Source organism: Protopterus annectens, chromosome 4.part1 (assembly GCF_019279795.1).
Source record: "Protopterus annectens isolate FY-2018-M chromosome 4.part1, PAN1.0, whole genome shotgun sequence".
NCBI lineage: Eukaryota > Metazoa > Chordata > Ceratodontiformes > Protopteridae > Protopterus > Protopterus annectens.
In genome coordinates, this window is record NC_056734.1 from 516,215,070 (window position 1) to 516,236,446 (window position 21,377).

A 21,377-nucleotide genomic window follows, 5' to 3' on the forward strand; every position below is an offset into this window, starting at 1 on the left:
GTTTTTCACTGCCATGAGTGTTAGACAAAACAATATGGCCTTGTAAAAGTGTGTGTGGGGTGCGCTCCCTCCCCCTCACTCAATGCTTCCCATGCCCTTGTATATAAAACAAAAGAATGAACATTCCCTATGTCAACTAAAATTCTGTCGAGTAGGTTAAACTGATAAAATATTTAGTAAAAAGGAAACAAGTATCAAAACATGTTTCTGTAGACAAATAAGATCCATCCCTGTACCCCTCATACCTCTTGCAGCTTAAAAAAATACCACCTCTGAGATCACACTACAGTGTGGAAAAGGAGAAACCTCCTTTAACCTGCTGTTAGCTGGTCTTGCACAGAACTGCTGCTACTAGAAGATGAATTTGGAATCAAGGGCGCAAGTTGATAATTCCAGTTTTCATAAAATAATTTAAGTAATCGAAAAGTCATATAAAATAATCCAAAAAAAATGTCACAGGATACCTTCTCCTTGAAAAGAACCAGACACCAGGCAGAGTAAGGTTATAAGCGCTTTCGTTCCCTTTATTCACTCTCAAGAAAAATGGAACTTCTTCAGATACAAAGACCTTACCCATTTTTACCCTTTTTCATATACAATTCAATTAATTAATTTACACCAATCAGCATAAATTAATAATCAATTAATTAAATTAAATATGCCCTCATATTTAAAAAAACACACATAAATGTACATATATAATATAATATAATATAATATAATGCTTTCTTCATTATTTAAAAAGTATTTTTCTATAAAAAACATTTTGATATACCTTGTATGTTTCCCCAATTGTTAAAAAATCACATCATCCTAATCTACCCTTTTGTAGGAAAAAATTTCCTTATTGGGGATATTACTTTCCTAAAACAATGTATGTATTTACTCTTTCCATGTTCAACCATGTACAACATTTCTATTTGATCTCTTTTGCCTTTAAATGTAGTAATCTTCTTAGAGAAATTCTATCACTGATTCCAGGGAAAACTGTTGCATTCAACAAAACCTGCCAAAATGTTTCCCTGTACTCCAGAAAACAGGGCCAATTACTCCCTCTCTCCTGCCTACCTACCTTTTCCAGTACACAGAAAAGGAACTTTTTAAAATCCTTACATACTGTACTATGCCTAAATAGGGCATTGGTTTTGTCCTGTGTCTTTATTGCATAGACATGCTGGTAAATTCTCTTTTTTCTATTTTCCGTTTTTCCTATATAGGAAGCACTGCATGACTGACACAGGGCCACATATACTACTCCTTTCGTATTGCAGTTGTAGTTCCCTGCTATTGGAATTGTTCTTTTGTGGCCTGCTGTCACTATATTCCTACTTTCATATATGTACCTACATCCCCTGCATCCATTACATTTCCTCATACTTCCTAGTGGGATCCTGTCCTTATTCCTCTTCCTTTCAAATAGGTTTTTGATATTAGGGCCCCTTCTAAACACTGTTTGTGGTTTATTACCCAATTTTTCTGTTAATCCATATGCCCCAAAAACACAATTCCAGTTCTTTTCCACAATTTTATGTACTTCTATGCTATCCTGGTTATATGTTAATATGCAGCAAGTAGTTTATCCTTTTGTTTTCTTTACACCCATCAAACTCTCTGGGTTTTTCATAATGGAAAGTATTCCATTCCTTCTTCATGTGGGATACTCAGAAAAGTGTCCTTGACACCAATAATCAAAAAGATTACTTCTTTAGGTTCATAGGTTGGTACTAGGCTATCAGCCCTAGTGCCTATACAAGCCTAGCCATAACAATTATCTGGCTATTTCTTCCCACACTATTTACTTCCCTGGACCCCTGTCTAGCAGGGCGACTGATGTGATCCCCGGGGTAAATTTCCTTTCTCCCATCCAATCGTCAAGGTTCCTTTTGAAGAGGGCCAAAGAGGCGCTCTGACTGACATGTATGGGCAGACTTTTCCAGAGTCTCGGGAGTCTCTGGGTCAGGAACCTATCCCTCCAGCATGTTTTGTTTATTGTGATGACAAGGTTTAGATCCCTGGAGCGTGTGGCTCTGAAGTATTGGGATTTCTTTAAGTGTAGCATGTCCAACAGCTCTGGGTTTGACATGGCCTTGTATGTTAAGCAGAGATCGCCTCTGAGTAGACGATATGCGACAAAGTATAGCTGGAGTTTTTTAAGGCGGTCAGCGTAGGGCATCTGCTTTAGGCCTGTGATTCTTTTAGTGAGGTATTTTTTGCCATACACTGCAGCAGATGCCAAGAATCCTTTAGGACATGTTTTTTGTCCTCAAAAAATAACTTTAGATGGAAATCCAACATTTTCGCTAGAGGTTCTGTCTTACTCCCACCTCCTGCCACTATAGGTCTCATTGGTGGATCCCCTAATGATTTGTGAATTTTGGGGATCCCAGAAAAAGCAGGGGTTATAGGGTTTTAACCTTTAGGTATCTCATCTCATCTTCACTAAATGTATATTCCTGGAAAAGTTCTTCCAGAATCATATCTAATCTTGCATTAAAGATGTTAACCTCATTCAGTGATGCTGCACTAAAGTAGGAACTATCATTCAGATATTTCATTATTCTAGTGGTGTAGTCATAATGATTCATTATGACTACCCTTCCCCCCTTATCAGGCCTTATTACTCTTATTTCCTGGTTCCTCATTAACTCAGTGCTTTTTGTTCATCCCTTGTTACATTTTGGTCAGTCTATTTAGTCCTATTCCCTACTAAATTCCTGTACTCTATCTCATTCAATCTTTCAAAAAGTGCCACTGGAGGTAATAGAGGGGGGATTATATGTTCTTTTCCTTTTTAAGGTCACCCTGGCTTCTTCCCTTTCCTTTCCATTTTCCATTACCTGTTTTAAATCTATGGCCCTTGCAAACATCTATAGATCTAGAATTGTGTTGACCATGTGATTCTGTTTCTTGGGGATGAAACTGAATCTTTTTACAAACAGTTCTCCATAGATGTGATTTAGTGTAATCTCACTATAATTCTAAATTTTAAGACCACTGTACTCAAAAATAATGACATTTTCAATTTCATTAACATTGTGATTTTCCATATTTGTATCAGTATTTTTATACATTTCTTTAAAACTTGCTTCATTAAGCAAGTTACCACATTCTAAGCCATACTGTACAAACTGGGTATTACCACTACTAAAACTTTCATTTGTTATGTTCAATACACTTGTATTGTCCCTATTCCTCAAAAGTTTGTCAACAGCAGTCTCATGCAAAGCCTCAATACAGTAGTTCGCCACATTTATGTCAGTATTTTTGTACATTTCTTTAAAACTTGCTTCATTAAGAAAGTTACCACACTCTAAACCATACTGCACAAATAGGGTATTACTACTACTACTGGAACTTTCATTTCTTGTGTTCAGTACACTTGTGTTGTCCCTATTCCCCAAAAGTTCATCAACAACAGTTTAATGCAATGCCTCAGTACAGGAAAAGTCAGTATATAGTTCAAAACTGTCATTGCCAACAAATTCAGGTGACCTTACCATTGGTAAAATGATTGTGGTGGTGGTGGTCTCCCCTTCCCTTGTTGGCCCCAGTAGTCTCTCCAGTTCTGACTTTTGTTTCTGGGTGTTCAGGAACCATACTTGCTTTTCATCTGTGCAGATCTCCTCTGTAATGGTTGAAACTTCTGTTCTGACCCTGTCCTTTGCTCCCTAAACACCTCTGGCTCCTCAGTCTCTTTGCCTGGTAGGATTTCCACCACCTCTTCATCCATTTCTAGAAATGAAACTCTCAGCCGGCCACTTGCACCTGGAATCGGATAAGCCCTCTTTTGCTTGTATTCCTCCTGATCTCTCTTCAGCTTTTTCTCCTTTTTCTTCTTGATATTGGTCTCGTGCTGCTCGACCCGTGGAAAGATGGTAGTGTAAATCCCATTGTTAGTCTCAAACAATCCATCCATAGTTATTTCTTTTTGTAATATCATTATTTCCTCTTTTAGAGTGTCCATAATTCTTAAATTGTCTTTTATCAATAGCCGCATAAAGTCAAAGCCTGTCCGGTCAAATAATTCTAACAGTTTCCAGTGAACGACCGAACCACTCTGAATGTTGTTGGAGAATTTACAAATTCTTAGCCCCTTCAGTACTCTTCCTAACCATATACAGTCCTCAAAAAACATATTATCGAGCTGCAACCCTCTAAATTTTTTCAAAGTCTTTTCTAATTTATATACCCTTTGCTTGAAGTTGGAGACAGGGTCGTCACCATCTCTTTTCTGGCCCCCATATCCATTACATGATGGTATCGGTTCTCTGTTCAGCCAGGTGAGGAATTCTCCATCTGCCATTAGTTGAGGACCTCTTTTATTCACCTCGCCTACCCCATTGGCAGTCGCTGCTCTTCGTAATGCCCCGGAATCGGATGCCCTGGCTTCCTGTAATTCTCCCTGGGACTTACCACAGATATTGCAGTTTCTGGTGCTCATTTCACTAGCCGTATGAGTTTCTTTAACTCTATCAGAACACACCACATCTACTTTAGTGTTGATTTGGGTTATCAATGCCAATAGCTGTATTAAGCTCACATTATCATCATTACTGACACTGTACAACTCCACAGATTTATCCATTTCCATATGCTTCAGCAACAGTCAATTCACAATGAAATCTTGCTTGCAGTTTCTCTCTTCAGAGCCAACTTTTCAATTATATAAAGTGTCAAATTCTTTCCCTGGTCAAGTATCCTGTGTACTAGACATACACCAATGTTCCCAGTAAACGAAAAGTCATATAAAATAATATACAGTATACTGTAGTTAGGCAGGAGAGGGGGGGGTAATTGGTCCTGTTTTCTGGAGTACAGGGAAACATTTTGGCAGGTTTTGTTGAATGCAACAGCTTTCCCTGGAATCAATGATAGAATTTCTCTAAGAAGATTACTACATTTAAAGGCAGAAGAGATCAAATAGAAATGTTGTACATGGTTGAACATGGAAGGAGTAAATACATACATTGTTTTAGGAAAGTAATATCACCAATAAGGAAAGATTTTCCTACAAAAGAGTAGATTAGGGAGATATGCTTTTTTTAACAACTGGTAAAACATACAAGGTATATCAAAATGTTTTTATAGAAAAATACTTTTTAAATAATGAAGAAAGCATTATATTATATTATATATGTACATTTATGTGTGTTTTTTAAATATGAGGTAATATTTAATTTAATTTAATTAATTGATTATTAATATATGCTGATTGGTGTAAATTAATTAATTGAATTGTATATAAAAAAAGGGGGAAGTGGGTAAGGTCTTTGTATCTGATGAAGTTCCATTTTTCTTGAGTGTGAATAAAGGGAATGAAAGCGCTTATAACCTTACTCTGCCTGGTGTCTGTTTTTTTTTCAAGGAGAAGGTATCCTGTGACATTTTTGTTGGATAAAATAGTTTAGTGAAACATTTGGAACTATAATAATATGCATTTTTATATTTATTGTATATGTGTGTAAATAAGGCAATGCAAATATGTACTGTGTTTTGATAAAACTATTCTTAACTTAGTTGTGTGCCTGATACTTACTTGCGTTTCCGTTTCGTTTTGAGCTATTTTTACTTTTTAAGTCTTTATGGGTACATTTAGGTCACTAAAGTGTTTTATAAGTAAAAAGTTAAAATTCATGGATATTTATAAGCCATGTAGCTTAAACACTGGTATATCCTTATGTGGTCATTTGCATATACCCCATGGGCCTCCACTACAGGAGGTTGAAGGTTTTATACCATGAAGAGTCTCGCTTTGTCAGATTTGTTGGAGATGACCTCTCACCTAAATTCTTGAAAGCCTGTAATGCTTTCATTTTGATACCATTTCAACATATTTTCCCCCAGTGTGTAGAAACCTGCAATTAACATTAGAGTTTCTCTAATATGCTGCAAATTCCACTATATCTAACCCCTCATTTTCCTCTGTTTCATCCTTAGCAAAATGGATGACACAGTGACAGCGGTAGCCAAGCAATGTAATGTTCATAAGCTTCAAAAGATTTCCAAATCAAGTGGAAAAGACAGGATAATGATTCAGAAAGAGACTGAGGTTGTTGTATATATGTCCTTTAACGAGGCATATAACAAAGTACCACACTGTGGCTTACTGAATAAGTTAGAGACACCTAGAATGGCTCCTTAAGGTGGCATAATCAAAACAGTAATTTATTGTTTATTAATTAGAATGCATTTATCATGCTAGAGCCCTGATCTCAATGGACCATTTTCAGTCTCAGCCCAGAAGTACAGAAAGTATAAAAAAAAATGCAAGATCTTAGAAAGAAATAAAGATAGTTACAATCGAATAAATTCAAACAAAAAATGTAAAGGAGTTAACTGACACACTTAAAGCAGATTACTGCACCACTGCATGTGGTACTACATATTCAAACATATATATTATATGCAAAAAAGTGATTTTTAAATGGGGGAGGTAAGTGGAAAAGCAATTGAGGAGGTTGGGTAGTAGGGATGAGCTAAAGCTTGGTGGTTCGAGCAGGTGATAAAAAAAAATAAATTAACAGTTTATTGACAGCTGAACATAATACTTGAGAATGTTATGTAAAATAACCAAATAAAGATGGTGGGGAAAGTTCTTTGTAATGTCTTTACAACAGACATTGCATAAGGCTTGGAAGGAAACAATTTGCCTGTCCATTGATGATATAAAGCTATGCAAAAGGTTGATACATGAGATAAAGAATTTTCTAAGACATGGTAGCTAAAAGTCAATGAATACATGAAAGCTAATGCAGCTGGGAAGAAAATAAAAACACAGAAACAGCATGTAGTTGTTTGGAAAAACAATCATGTTAGTTGATCAGAAGGTAGGCAAGCACTGACAGGTAGTAGCCTGATGGGCAGAATGCTGGGTTGCATAAAAAGAGATACCACTAATAGGAAACAAGTTATTACTCACTCTATACAGGCAACTAGCAAAACCCTACCTGAAGGCACTTTGTGTACTTATGGAGAAGTCACCATCATAGTACCCTAGAAAGGACAAGTTCAGTCCAAAACAGAGCAGCAAAAGTGGTGCATAATCTACAGTAAGAGTTATAGAAAGAGAAAATAAAAGAGATTAATATGTTTAGTCCACAGGAAAAAAAAGGCACAGGAGCACCACATAAACTTTTGTGCACCTTACAAGAATACATGTAGTCCAACTAGACAAATTTTTTCAAGAAAATAGAACGTCAGAACAAAGGAAACCTATTTAAATGTTACAGGGTTGCTGTCTCGGGGAGGGGGCACAAAAAATTATTAATTGAAAGAATGCATGTTTTAAACGGCCTTTCTGAAGTGACAGTCAGGTCAAAACAGGTGACAGAATTTAAAAAATAATCAGGGGACAAACAGAGGATAATTCTTATAAAGAAAAGAAATAGATACAATTTGGAAAATATTTTCCAAACAGGATTTTTAGCATATATATATATATATATATATATATATATATATATATATGTGTGTGTGTGTATAAGAAAATTGGCAGACTAAACAGCCCTTACTTGCTATCAAAGTTTATTTTTTGTGTGACAGATCATCAACAATGGGGAAATTTAAGGTGAGACAACAAAGAAATAAAGTTATTTTGAAGAAAAAGAAGATAAAGAGAAATAACTTACATATTTTTGTTACTATTTTGAATGTAACCTGTTTTGTGCCTGCAGCTGGTCATAATGTGATAAGTGTTTTATCCAGTAACCAAATGTAAAATGCATGTTAAATGCAAGTTACAAAAATCATTGGGGGTGCAGCAGTGCAAGATGGCATACCATGGATCAAGTCGTCCTAATCTGCACCATGTTCTGTGTTTATATAAACAGATCTTATTCTAGTGAAGAAGTTAAGACTAAGTGGATTAAGTGGAATGTCCTGAATTTCATTTTTTTATGTGAAACAGTACAGCTGCAGACAGAAACTGGTGAGTGCAGCAGAACGGCTCTCCTGTAGCAGTGACATCAGTAATGTGGATATGCTTTTCTATATGTAGTACTAATGCAAAGTATATTTAAATGAACTATACTACATCATGCACAATGGTATAACCATAACAGAGTGTATGCTAAAGTATAAGCGGCTGTAACAAACCTCTGTTTTTAATAAACTGATTTTAGAGTCACAAACATTGTAAAATGGTTTATGTTAAAGCATTTGTGTAAAATCATGGTAACCTATAGACAGTCATTCAAATCATCCACAGAGTGCTCATGGCAGGGACGCAGAAGTAGATTGCCAGGCCTTTCTTCCATCTGACCTCACCAACAGCTAAAGCCCTTTCAAGAACTAACGTCACTGGCATAACAGAGGAATTCCTTTGCCTCTGTGCCAATGGGCCAACATGTTGTTGCACACATATTATTAGATCTTAGAGTTTGGTTAAACAGCAAGCCATGAAATGCATTCTCAAGGACTTCTATTACAAAACTTTACATCTCATAGATTTATAGATTCATAAATATTCCAAGGCCAGTGAATGTTATGACCATTCTCACCTTACCAGTGTGCTCCCTCAGGCAGCACTTCCTTTCTCTAGGATGGCGTACCAGTCAGTCTTACTAGTCAATCTAGGAACTAATTTGTGGATACCCATCAAGTCATCTAGTGAGTTGAATTAAGGCAGTAAGTAGCACTGCTTAACATGCAGGGGAAGTTTGTTCAAGTGATTTGGAAAGTACTGGATTATAAATATGCCCCTCCCTCCATCATGTTTTATTTATCTCTTGGTGAAGATTTCTGTCCCTGGATGTAGTACAGGTGGAGATATTGGACTTATGGAGAAACAGGTGGACCAGGATAAATGAGTCTCTAACGGTGTGGTATGCAAAACACAAATCTCCCCTAAAAAATAAGACACTAAATACAGAAATAGAGCTTCCAGCCTCTCTTGCTAGCTCAGAGACTTTAGGCTTTTGATCTTTTTTGGTTAAGAACCTTTGGGGTCTTTCTAACAGTTTGATATGTTTAATGGGATCCATTCCAAAGGGAGTGTTGAATTCAGTAACTGGTCTGATCAATGCTGAGTGTAAGGGAGTGATTACCTCTTTAGACCTTAATGATATTCCTCTGGCAATTAGCTGGGTCACATAAACAAGCTTCTTGACAACAGTTGTTACATGATGGTCAAAAGAGAGGAAGCTATCAGCCCAAGTACCTTGGTCCTTAACTACAGTTTTGTTTGGTAGTATGTTGTCAAGGCAATATGATGACAGGAGAGGAGAGACTGTCTAAACAATATACTTTTTAATATTGAGTTTGAGCCCGCTTTTTGTACACCACAACTTTATAATGGTAAGTTCATTCTGGAGGGTATGGCTGTGATGGCATGATAACATAACTTAACAACAACCACGAGTTTACAATCATCTGCAAACTTTGTTAGCCAGAGGCCATGGCTCTTTGGAGATCTGAGAAGTAAATACTAAACAAGAGAGATATCAGGACTGAGCCCTGAGAGACACCACTTATCATTTTCATACTTTTTAATGAGCTACCTGCAAGTCACACTGTGTGGATTCTGTCTTTCAACCATTTTGCTATCCATCTTACCACATATGGGTTGATTTCTAAGGCACTTAGCTTTTGCATGATGCCAGCATGGAGAATGACATCAAAAGCCTTAGCTACACTGGATATAAAAAGTGTACAGACCCCTGTTAAAATGCAAGGTTTTTGTGATATAAAAAAAATGGGACCACAATAAAAACTTTTTCCACCTTTAATGTGACCTAGAACTTGTACAATTCAATTGAAAAACAAATATGTTAGGGGGAAAAATATAAAAAATAAAAAAATGTGCAATAAGCTGTTTGCATAAGTGTGCACACCCTTAAACTAATACTTTGTTGAAGCACCTTTTGATATCCACTGTAGGTCAAGATACACTAAATGCACTGTATGGCCACCGTTTATAGCCTCTGTGATACTTTCAAAGAAATTTGCTAGAATAAATAGTCAGGATCTACCATTCACAAAGCAAAACTGTCAGGATCATGTCTAATAAGATTTATGATAGAACAGTTTATGAGGCTAATTATAATACATACAATTCTCTTTGCAGATGAGGCTTAAAAGGCTGATAGGTCTGTAATTACCCAGGTTGTTTGTAAGACCACACTTATTGGGGGGGGGCATCAACAGTAGCTAAAGTAAAACAGATTAAGGAGTATATCTTCAAGGGCAAGTTTACAATTATTAATTAAGCAATCAGGCATATTGTTAAGTTTCATTAGAAAAGTATTTTTGGTTCTGGTTAGCAACAGGAGTAAATGTTTGAGATAACTGGGCAAGTAGGAGATTAAGATAGTCTGGGGCTTTGAAGAGAAGTCTCAGGGGTGATGTTGGCACTAAATTTGCTTGCAAGGATACTGGCAATGTCAGTTGTGTCAGCATAAGAGGCCCCATTATGAATATGATCTGCACAATGTAGGGTATTGTGCTTTAGTTTTCTAACATAGCTAAAGAAGGATTGATAATTATCTTTGGTTTTAGAGGCCAGTCTAAGTTCACTGTACCTGATAATGATCTTCGGATTTTGGTACTGCTTTTGTTATTATCCTTGAGAAGATGTGTTTTGGATCTTGTAAATCATTTAAAGTGTTTATTTATTTTGTTGTACAGCTTGCTCATGACTGTGGACCACCAGGGTGGTTTGTTTTTTGAATTTCCCATGGTACCTCGGTCTTGCACGGACTGCTAGCTTTATGCATTGTTCTAAATAACTGTAGACTTCCTTAGTGAAGCTAGCTGCTCTTTTATGGTTCTGCCAGGTGAAGTAATAAGTGAATTTTGATATTTTGTCATATTGTAGGTTGAGACTATCATGTGTGCATTTATTAAATTCAGTGAGATTTGCTATAGGAGCTATTGAAAAAGTAAGGTGAAGGCCACAAGTTTAAGGTCATACTTCAATGGGGAAAGACATACCAGAGGAGTAGTGCAAGCAGTGATCATATTTGTAAGAATCTGATCAAGAATGCTGTGAGTAGGTTTAGTTACAAGCTGTTCAAGGGAACTTTTGTTTATTATGTCTTAGGAATTTTTGGGCATATCTTACATTGAAGGTATAGATGTCTCAGTTGATCATTTCCTTGTCTAATGAATATACATTTACAGTCCTCTATTTTAAGACTGTTATAAATCTAGGTCTTGCCTACTTGAACAGTCAACATACTATAGAGAAACAAACAATCTTACTAAAATGTTCACATTAGTGTCGGAGCAGTTATCCCATATCACTTTTCATTCTCTGCATTACTGCTATAGATACAATACATTTTGAATATCATTAAGAATGTTACGAATGAAAAGCATGGACTAAACCAAAGCCTGTCAGATAATGCAGAAACTTGTACTGTTACAACAGTGAGTCAGTTTTGCACTTGTAAAACTTCTAGAGTCTAGATGTTAAATGTTTGAACTTACGCTGGGATGTCAAAGATCATCAAAAATACTCCAATAATGAATAGTAAAGTCCCAAAGATTGCAGCTGGCAGTAACCATGCAGTGTAGAATCCTGCATATGGAAAAAAACATGATGGAATGTAAATAAAGGCAGAGTAAGGCAATAACACAAACATTGTAAATTATGGTCTAAATGGCTAATAAACTGTCTACCACATAAACACGGATGAAATTACAGTTGTATAAGTAAATTTACCATAACAGTAGAAATTCAAATAGATTATTGTTGCAGTAGCCTAAACTATATGGGTTATATTCCACCAAGAATATGACAACCGGACAGCTACTAAAGCTTAAAGGCACCATTCATGCACCCTAATAGCTGAACAACTTGAGTAAAGCGGTTTAAAGTCAGTGGTCAGGGTGTCAAACCTTCAAAACTTTTTTGCCTCAGAGTAAGGAAGGCTAGAGCCCTGCCAGCTAAAGTATGTGTTAGGAGCAAGGGAACAGGAAACATAGCCATGCACTAGCATGAAACATAAAATAATGGGTAGGGATGGAAGGCATTCCTACTGTATTTAAGTGGTTTATAGATATCACAGCAATAAACAAAACAGTTATCCAAGGGACGAACATCAAATGAGCCTGAAAGACAGGTTCAAAATTAGATAAGGTCAATTTTGTAAGACAAAACTGAGATGCAAAGGAGGAGGAATTTGCTCTTGAGGGGGTCATAAGTGCAACATTCCTTTCATAAACTGTTTCACCACAAAAAGAAGTGAAAGAGGGGGAACTGTGTGCAGACAAACTGAGATGGCAGCAGGATGCACCTTGATAGATTCATATGATAAACCATCTTTGAGTAGTTCACACAAATATTTCAAATCCAGAGAAGTAGACACCATACCCGGCCATCTTATATTGGTTAGGCACTACCTAGTAATCCTCTTCCACTGGTAAACATCAGATTTTCTAGTTGCAAGTTTTCTTGCTTCCTTCAATATCTGCTGCACATATTCATGGAATAAGTGCCTAAACGGTATCAAGATAAGAGTCATTGCTTTAAGTTGAGGTGCACCAGATGCGAACAGAGAGAGGGGGACTAAAGCCCTGACAAGACAATATTAGGAAAATAACAATAAAAGTCCACATACAAAAAATAGAGAGGGTGGAAGTAGGGACTGACTACTGCAGCAGTGAGCATTCAAAACTTTACTGTCATGGCAAATGTACTTACATAACTGTACTATGTTTATCATAATGATCACTACTGCAGTAGCATAAGCTATATGGGTAGATTACCGTATCTTAAAAGAATTGAGAGGTGGAGGGGAAGGGTCCAGGAACCACTAAAGAATGGTCTTAGCAAAGCCTGTCCCAGAACTGGAGGAATCCTTTTTATGGTGCTTTATAAAAGTATGTACAGAGGACCAAGTTTCTGCTTCTAGAATACTTCTAGAGTCCAAACCTTTCCAAAAAGCCATAGATGAGGCCAAGGCCCTGGTAGACTGAGCCTTGACTATACATGGAACAGTTGTGTTGATGTGGGAATAACAAAAGATAATTTCTGGAGACAACTATTTGGAAGAAGTTTGCTTTGACACAGGTTGTCCCTTCTTCCTACCTTCATAAGAAATGAACAACTAATCAGAATTTCTAAAAGATTTTGTTCTGTCAAGTTAGTACCTCAGTTGTCTGTGGACATACAAGGCATGAAGTATCCTTTATCTCTCACTTTTAGGTTCTAAAAAGAATACAAGGAGAAGGATAGACTGGCTTAAGATAAACTCGGATACTGCTTATTTTTTAAACACCTTTACTGAATTATCGCTGTATGCCGTGGTGGTACGGCGGTAGCGTTACACAGCAAGAGGTTCTCCCTTTCGATTCTCAGCTTGGCTTGGGAGTGCCTTCTGTGTGGAGTCTGCATGTCCTCCCCGCGGTTGGTTAGCATTCGAAAGACATGCGTGCGCAAATGGGCGTGTCTTCGTTGAAAGTTGGGCATTGAGCTGGCACCTCGGCATTTCGTAAAAATCTACTGCCAATCATTAGCGGACCGGAGTTCCACTGTGGCAACCCCTTACCGGGAAAAAGCCAAAAGACAAACAACAACAACATTGAATTATCACTTAAGATATAGGCAGACATACATTTATATAAAAGAAAACAAACCACATTAACGTGTTTCCAGTTACAAACATTATACATCAAATGCATTCTTTTGATAACTATCATCAATCCAACATTAAATAAATTGCTCAATTTCTGCCTTACATTAAACCTCACTCCACCTCCAAAACATTATTCTGCATGTGGTGTCCCTACAATTTCTGGGGGATTTTTGTATTTAAATTGAGCCAACCTTTTTCTAAAGATCCCATTTCCATTTCTTTGATCTCTGTTACAATATTCAATAGTTAAAATACAGATGGTTAGACTTTGATTTCCATTTTCTAGTAATTGCTTTTTTGGCAGCCACCAAAATTAAACTGTACAAGGCCTTACCTTGTCTAAACAATTCAGATTGTGTATCCCAGACTAAGAAAATCATTTCCTTAGTTAACACCCATTTGCTCATGCAGTATTTCTGACAAGAGTACTTTGTAGGAAATTTTTAAAGTCTGCCAACTCATTACATTCCCAGAACTTATGTTCATAGTTATATCTGTCATCCTTCACCACATCTCCAACATTTGCCATCGACCTGAGGGAAAAAATTCTTTGGAGTCTGCTTGGGGTTTAAAAACACCTATGCAAACACTTCCAAGCAAAGTTTCTGAATCTTTTAGACACTGTTGCATATTGGGGAGCCATATTTATGTCCTTCCATTGTTTAACTGTCAATTGCTTATGCAATCTCTCTTCTCAATCTTTTCTAACCTCCTCTGAATGGTAATTTGGATACCACTTTAGGTGTACAGAATAGAGCAGTTCTCAAAGAAACCCTACCTCTGTAGAAGATAAGACTGACCCACTATAAGAGCTTGCAACTTACATGCTCTTCTTGCATTAAAGTCTGCCAACTCATTACACTCCCAAAACGTATGTTCATAGTTATATCTGTCATCCTTCACCACATTTCCAACATTTGCCATCTACCTGAGGAAAAATTCTTTGGAGTCTGCTTGGGGTTTAAAAATACCTATGCAAACACTTCTAAGCAAAAATTCTGAATCTTTTAGACACTGTTGCATACAGAATAGAGCAGTTCTCAAAGAAACCCTACCTCTGTAGAAGATAAGACTGACCCACCGTAAGAGCTTGCAACTCAGATGCTCTTCTTACAGAAGTCAGAGCAATGATTAAGACAGTTTTCCATGTTAAGAACCTCAAGTCATCCTGATGAAATAGTTCAAATGGAACAAGTGTTAGCTTCTCTAACACAAAATTAAGATCCCAAGGAGAAGCCACTGTTTTTTTGGGAGGCTACTTATGCAGAACCCCTTTCAAAACCATTTTCACATCAGACTGCATTGAAAGACGGTGATAAATGGGTAGACATGCTGAAATGGCTGAGAAATGAACCCTGACAGAGGAGTAAGATAAGCTATAGGATAGTAACTCGTGCAAACACTGTAAAATCAGAGAAACACCTGTCCTGAATGGGTGCTGCTTCTTCTATTGGCAACAACTAGAAAACCTTTTCAATTTGTTAATATATGACTTTCTAGTAGCAGGCTTCCTTGACACTATTAATGTCTGCTGCTTATCCTCAGAAAACAAGTGCCGAAAGGGTTTTAAGACCTTACCATCCAGATAGTCAGTTGCACTTGTTTTGGAGTTAGGATGTATCAAAAACCTTTGATGTTGTGTGATTGTATCCAATCTCTGAATAAACTTATGGTCATCACCACTGGCCAGTTCCAAAAGAAGGGAGACTCACTGTTGCCTGCATCAGAAGTGAGTCACCACAGTGATCTTGGGGGAGTACTTCTGAATCTTCAGAAGTATCCTGGACATCACTGGAAAAGGTGGAAAGGCATACAAGAATATGTCCAAGGAAAAGAAAAGGCATCTGTCTTTGAGGCTTTCTTGCAGTCCTGGAACATATTTTTGCCAGTTGATTGTTTATTGGGATGGCAAGAAGATCTACCTGAGAAATTCTCCTCAGAGGGATCAAATCTTGGAAGACACATTGATTCAGTTTCCATTTGTAAGGGTCATCCCTGGTCCTGCTCAGCTTGTCTGCCACATAATGTTGCTCTGAGTGAATACAAAATGCCTGTAGAGTGAAATTGTGCTGTAAAGTTATATCTCATGCATGCATGGCTAGTCTGCAAAGAGGGAAAAATATGTTTCCCCTTGCTAGTTTATGTGCCATTTCAATGTGTTACTGTCTGTAAAAAATTGACAATGTCCCGGGGACCAGAGATGATTCAGACAGCTGAGAGCATTTATAACAGCTAGCATCTGTTTTATGTTTATGGGTTTTGGTCTGCCTTGTTTGTCCCAAAAGACCATGTACTTTTATGTCCATTGACACTTGTCTCTAAGCAAAGTCGTCTGTTGTAACTTACTACTATGAAGCAGGAGGGGAGAATGGATGATTTGGATTCTGAGAAATCTGATGTCTCCACCATCTGATTTCTCTTTTTACAAATCCTAGAACTAGAATTTGAAAAGACAGTAGGTTTTGCTACTGGGGCCACAGAGACTTCAGACACCATTGTATCTTTCTCATGTGGAATCTTGCAAGAGATATTATGAGAATCATGGATGCCATGAGATAAAGAATCCTGAGGTATTCCCTTGCTCAGATTGAAGTTTGAGTGGAAAATCCTCTGGGATAGATCTAAATATAGATCTTTTTTTCCTGTGGAAGAAATGTAGAGTTGCATTAAGTCCTGCTTACCTGTAACAGTAGGTGTTTGAATTTTATACTGCCTCAGTGGCATATTGGTTTTGTGCCTGCACAGCCAACCCACACTGGCAGTTTTCCAGTGCTCAGAATCTCCTCCTCTGGCTCCCTGAGATATAGAATTGGCTAAGACCCTCACATCAGGGGAAGCCTAACCTTTGTCACTGAACGTCAGCTATTCAGGCTTTTAGTGCTAAGTAGGGCAACCAAAAAGGACCAGAAGCAAGAATTGTCTGAAATCAACCAATCTACAGCCATAAAACACCTACACAAATAACTAAAGCCAACAAACAACACAACAAGGTTGGATGCTATTGAACTATATACAAAATAGGGGGGATGGTGGGTGGGTGTTGCCACTGAGGCAGTGTGAAATTCAATTCAAACACCCACTGTTATAGGTAAGCAGGACTTAAACAAATGTACTATGTTCATCATTCACATTGTCTCAGTGGCATATCAGTACATTACCAAAGGTTATCCCACCTGGGAAGAGGAAGGATAAAGATCCAGCAGCACCTGGAGAATGGTTGTCAAAAAGCCTCTGGAATTTAGGAAATAATCTAGTATGTAGTGCTTTATAATGGTAAGAACAGAGAACCAATTTGCTGCCTTTAGAAAGCTTCTAAAGCCAACTCCTTTCCAATATGCTACCAAAGAGGATATGGCTCTGGTGAAATGTGCCTTAATATTTCCTAGAATAGCTCTTCCATTGTGGGGGGATCAAAAAACAAGAGCAGACTATAACCAATGAGCAATCATTTGCTTAGAGACAGGTTGACCTTTCTTAGCCACAGAATAGGAAATAAACAGCTGTTCAGATTTCCTGAAGGGCTTAGTTGTGTCAAGGTAGCACCTGTGCACATCCAAGGTATGCAGAATCTTCTCTCCCTTTTTTTGGGAAAGAAATCTGGGAGACTGATGGTTTGATTAAAGGTAAATTTAGAAACTTTTGGCATGAAGGAAAGATTACTGTGTAGAAAAAAATAAACTGTCCTTGTGAAAAAATCAGATATGGGTGGTACAGCATGAGAACTTGCAGCTCAGAGACTCACCCTGCAGGTGACAGAAAAATAAATAAATCTATTGTCCAAGTGCTGAACCTCAAATCAGCCTGAAAGGCAGGATGAAAATAAGGTCAACTTCTGAAGATGAAAAAAGTTGAGAACCCAAGAAGGAGGAATTTGCTTTCATGGGGGTCTCACGTGCAACACTTGTTTAATAAACTGTTTGACCGCAGATAGAGATGAAATAAGGGGATCCTCAGGGAGACAAGATAAGACTGCAGCAAGATGCCCCCAAGCCATCCTTGAGTAGCTCACAGAAATATTTCATAACCAGAGGGGTATACACCACAGTGGGTCCTCTGATATAGGTTAGACACCACCTAGAAAACTTCTTCCACTAGGAAACATAAGATTTTGTAGTTATAGGTTTTCTTGCCTCCTTTGATACTTGCTGCACATCCTTACAGAACAACTGCCTAAAACATATCAGGACAGAATCATCCAGGCTTTCAGTAGCAATTGTTCTAACTTTGGGTGTGGGAGTCACCCCTGACACTGTGTGAGCAGCTACGGAGTGTCAGGAATCTTGTGCTAATTGCCTATGGCACATTCCATTAAAAGGGAGAACCATTTTTGCTTGGGCCAAATGCAGGTCAGCAAAATGATCTTTAGTAATTCTTTCTGAATCTTCAGAAGTATCTTGGGTGTCAGTGGGAAGGGTAAAAATGCATAAAGGAACACTCTCATCCAAGGGAATGTGAATGCTTTTGTCTTCCAAGCATGGCTGCAAGGAATATTTCCAACTGTCTGTTTTGAAAGGCAACAAACAGATCTATTTGAAGTGTTCTCCTCTTCTGGACCAAATCCAGGCAGACCTCTGTCCCAACTTTCCACTCGTGAGGGTCCAGCCAGGGTCTACTTAGTCTGTCTGCCACTGCGTTTTGCTCTGATGGGATGTATGGGTCCTGAGGCATCAGAGAATGCTGCAACACTAGTTCCCAAGTCAACAATGTCAACTGGCAAAGAGGGTATGACCTTCTACTCCCTTGTATGTTCAAGCTCCACATGAACGTGGTGTCACCTGTGACCAATAAAAAAGGGGACATAGAGACTATAAGTGGTGAAGAACCTTTAGAATCTGAATTACTTTTAACATTTCTTTGATGTTTACGTGCTCTGTAGAATCCAAAGGACCCCATTCACCTTGCACTTGAACTCCCCTATACACTGTTCTCCATGAAAAATCTGATAAATGCATCTGCACTGAATGAAATGGGGTCTGGAGAGAGAGAAGGATAGGTCTTGATAGAGAGACATCTGATCAGGCATGCCCAATCTGGAAGGTGCAGGGAGATTTCCATGAAGGGAGGAGAATTTTCTGTCTACTGCCAAACAGTATCCTCCCTGAATTATTCTCAGCACCCACTTGTCTGAGACTAATTGTCATCAGGCTGCTAGGTTGAGCCTGGGAAAAGGTGAAAGGGAAGAAAGGACTGGAGTAAGGGACAGGATATCCTGAGTCTTGGCAGAGTCATTCTTCAGCAGGGGAAATATCTTTTCTTTTGTTTTGGAAAGGAACTCCTTTTATTTATTTTGGAAGCAGTATTTCCCTGCCATGTCCTCATGGTACACTGACTTTTGTTAGGCTACGATTTTTGATAGTGATAGTTCTGCCCTTTGAAGTTGGATGTCTTGTTAAGATAGAACCTGGCAATATGAAATATACTAGATACCCCATGCATTAATTTACCTCCATCATCCCATTGTTTGAGAATCTGGGTAGCAGCAAGACCAAACACAAATTCAGAACTTAAATGAGCATTCAAAATCTAATTCTTTAAAACCTCAGAAAAATTCTGATTATGTAACCAAGCTTCTTAATGCAACAGAAGTGGCTACATTTCTAGAAATAGTGTCTGCACTTTCCAAGACACTGCTCAAAGCATATTTTGAAACCTGAGTCACATTAAAAACAATCTCATTCATATAAAACTTCTGTTAAGCAGGCAAAAAGCAAAGTCATCCAAACTGTAAGCACAATGCAAATAAATTTCTACATGAAGCCATGATCATTTAAAATTCTAAAGACTAAATTTCTATACTGAGCCAAGTTTTTCCCGGGAATACTAACCACTTATCCAATTTTATCCTGCAAGACTATTGCTACAATTGGCAGCTGGAGAAACCACTGCTGAGTCAGCTGACAAAGGAGCAAAGAGCGCAAGATCAGACTACACCTTGTATTTTCTCATAGCCTTTTTAGGAATTAGTTCATTTCAAGGGTCAGTAACAGAGGAGGAACAGTGAAAACATTTGGAATCTTATCCCCAATAAGATCAGAAACACTGTCAGTCTCTGGCATAAATTCAGATTGCTTTAAGTCAAATAAATCTCTAAAACTAGCTCTCATCTGTAGAAAGGTGAATACTTGCTTGGGTTTTTGACCCTGTTCACTTACCAATGAATCAGATTGTACAGACTCAGAATATTAAGTCCTGTCTGCGGCAGAGTCCCCATCAAAATCTGCTGTGTTAGACTGATCAAAAGAGAAGGTAGTCCAATAGTCATTCTGAATAGTAGTATAGCCTCCAAGTTTAGCTGACTGTAAAACACTCTTAGCTAAGGAAACCATATCAGTCCTATACACAGTAATAACTTGACTGTTGTGTGGTAAAGTTTCTGTTCCTTCTTACTATGAACTACACTAGAGGACAAAATATTTGGAGATAGAGTATTATGTCTGACAAAGGGTCTCTTACCCCAGATCTCTCTTGCAGCTAAAGAGTTTGGTTCTCCTGTTCCTGAACCACTTACTGAAACACCTCCAGAGGATATTTCTGACCCCAAATTATTCAGGGCTTTAGGCTCACACCAGAGAGTGATGGGGAAGAAGTAAGTGGTGTGTGGGCCAGCTTAAGGGAACAACAGAATCACAAGCTGTTGGCTGAGGCACATTTTTGTTGATGTTTTTCTTTTTAGGTGCAACTGAATTTGATAGTGGAGGGCAGCAGTACCAGGATCCATCAAGCCAAGAGAAAAAAACACCAGCCAGAATAATACATTAACAGTATTAAGGGATGACCAAGGGCAGCAATAATAGAAAACATAAACGATGTTCTAATACAGAAAATAGAGCTTAATTGCATAAATATAACAGAAACAGTTTAAATTATGCTAAGCCTTGTTCTCCAATCCGCACAGTGTAGTAAACAACACAAAAATCACAGTACAAGTAAAATTCACTTGTTGAATAAAATATATGCCCTTAAATTAAACAGAAACCTTTGAAAACATCATAAGTAAGTATTTTGATTCCTTGTCAAAAATGAAAAAAAAATTCCACAGAAAAAATAAATCAAGTAATTTGAGGTAAAATCACAATTTAATGAAAAAAATGGCTATAACACTGTTAAAATAGTAGTAAATATCATAAACATTAATAAAAAGGTGAAAAATACAATATTTTCCTGTCAGAACTTCAAAATGAAGCAGATAAATAGAAACTGCAGGTTTCTTGGCACCCTGCCAAGAGACAGTTCCTAGTGTTCAACTAACACCAAAAAAAAGAATGTTATGTATTAACCATAATGAACCATCTGTGTTGTCTCTTCCTGTCCTTCCTCAACAGTTGGGTTTCGTATCGGACCTCAAATCCGACTTTGGCCATTTTCCAGATACAGGTTTCGTACCACAGTCTCCTCATTTTACTCATAATCCTATGCCAACCAATGTTTTTTATTTTTTATATTTTTCCCCTAACAGATTTGTTTGTTTTTCAACTGAATTGTATAGGTTATAGGTCACATTAAAGGTGGGAAAAGTTTTGAAGTGATTTATTGTGGTCTCATTTTTTTATATCACAAAAACTTGGCATTTTAACAGGGGTGTGTAAACTTTTTATATCCACTGTATGTATATGTATATATATATATATATATATATATATATATATATATATATATATATATATATATATGGTTCCCATTCAGAAGCCTGAAACATCATAAGCCTGAAAATCAAAATCCTGAAACCAAAAGCCTGAAAATTCAGAATCCTGAAAACTCAAAATCCTGAAAGCCCAAAATCCTGAAAGACCAAAATCCTGA

General features: G+C 37.6%; 1 protein-coding gene across 1 annotated transcript in view; it reads right to left on the reverse strand.

Moving 5' to 3' along the window:
* The window catches only part of ANO7 (anoctamin 7), a 1,683,969-nt gene that overhangs the window by 862,284 nt on the left and 800,308 nt on the right, over positions 1-21,377 (reverse strand). The window contains exon 10 of the mRNA XM_044070329.1: positions 11,428-11,518. Coding sequence (XP_043926264.1) covers positions 11,428-11,518 — 91 coding nt within the window. The remainder of the gene's footprint in view (positions 1-11,427; positions 11,519-21,377) is intronic.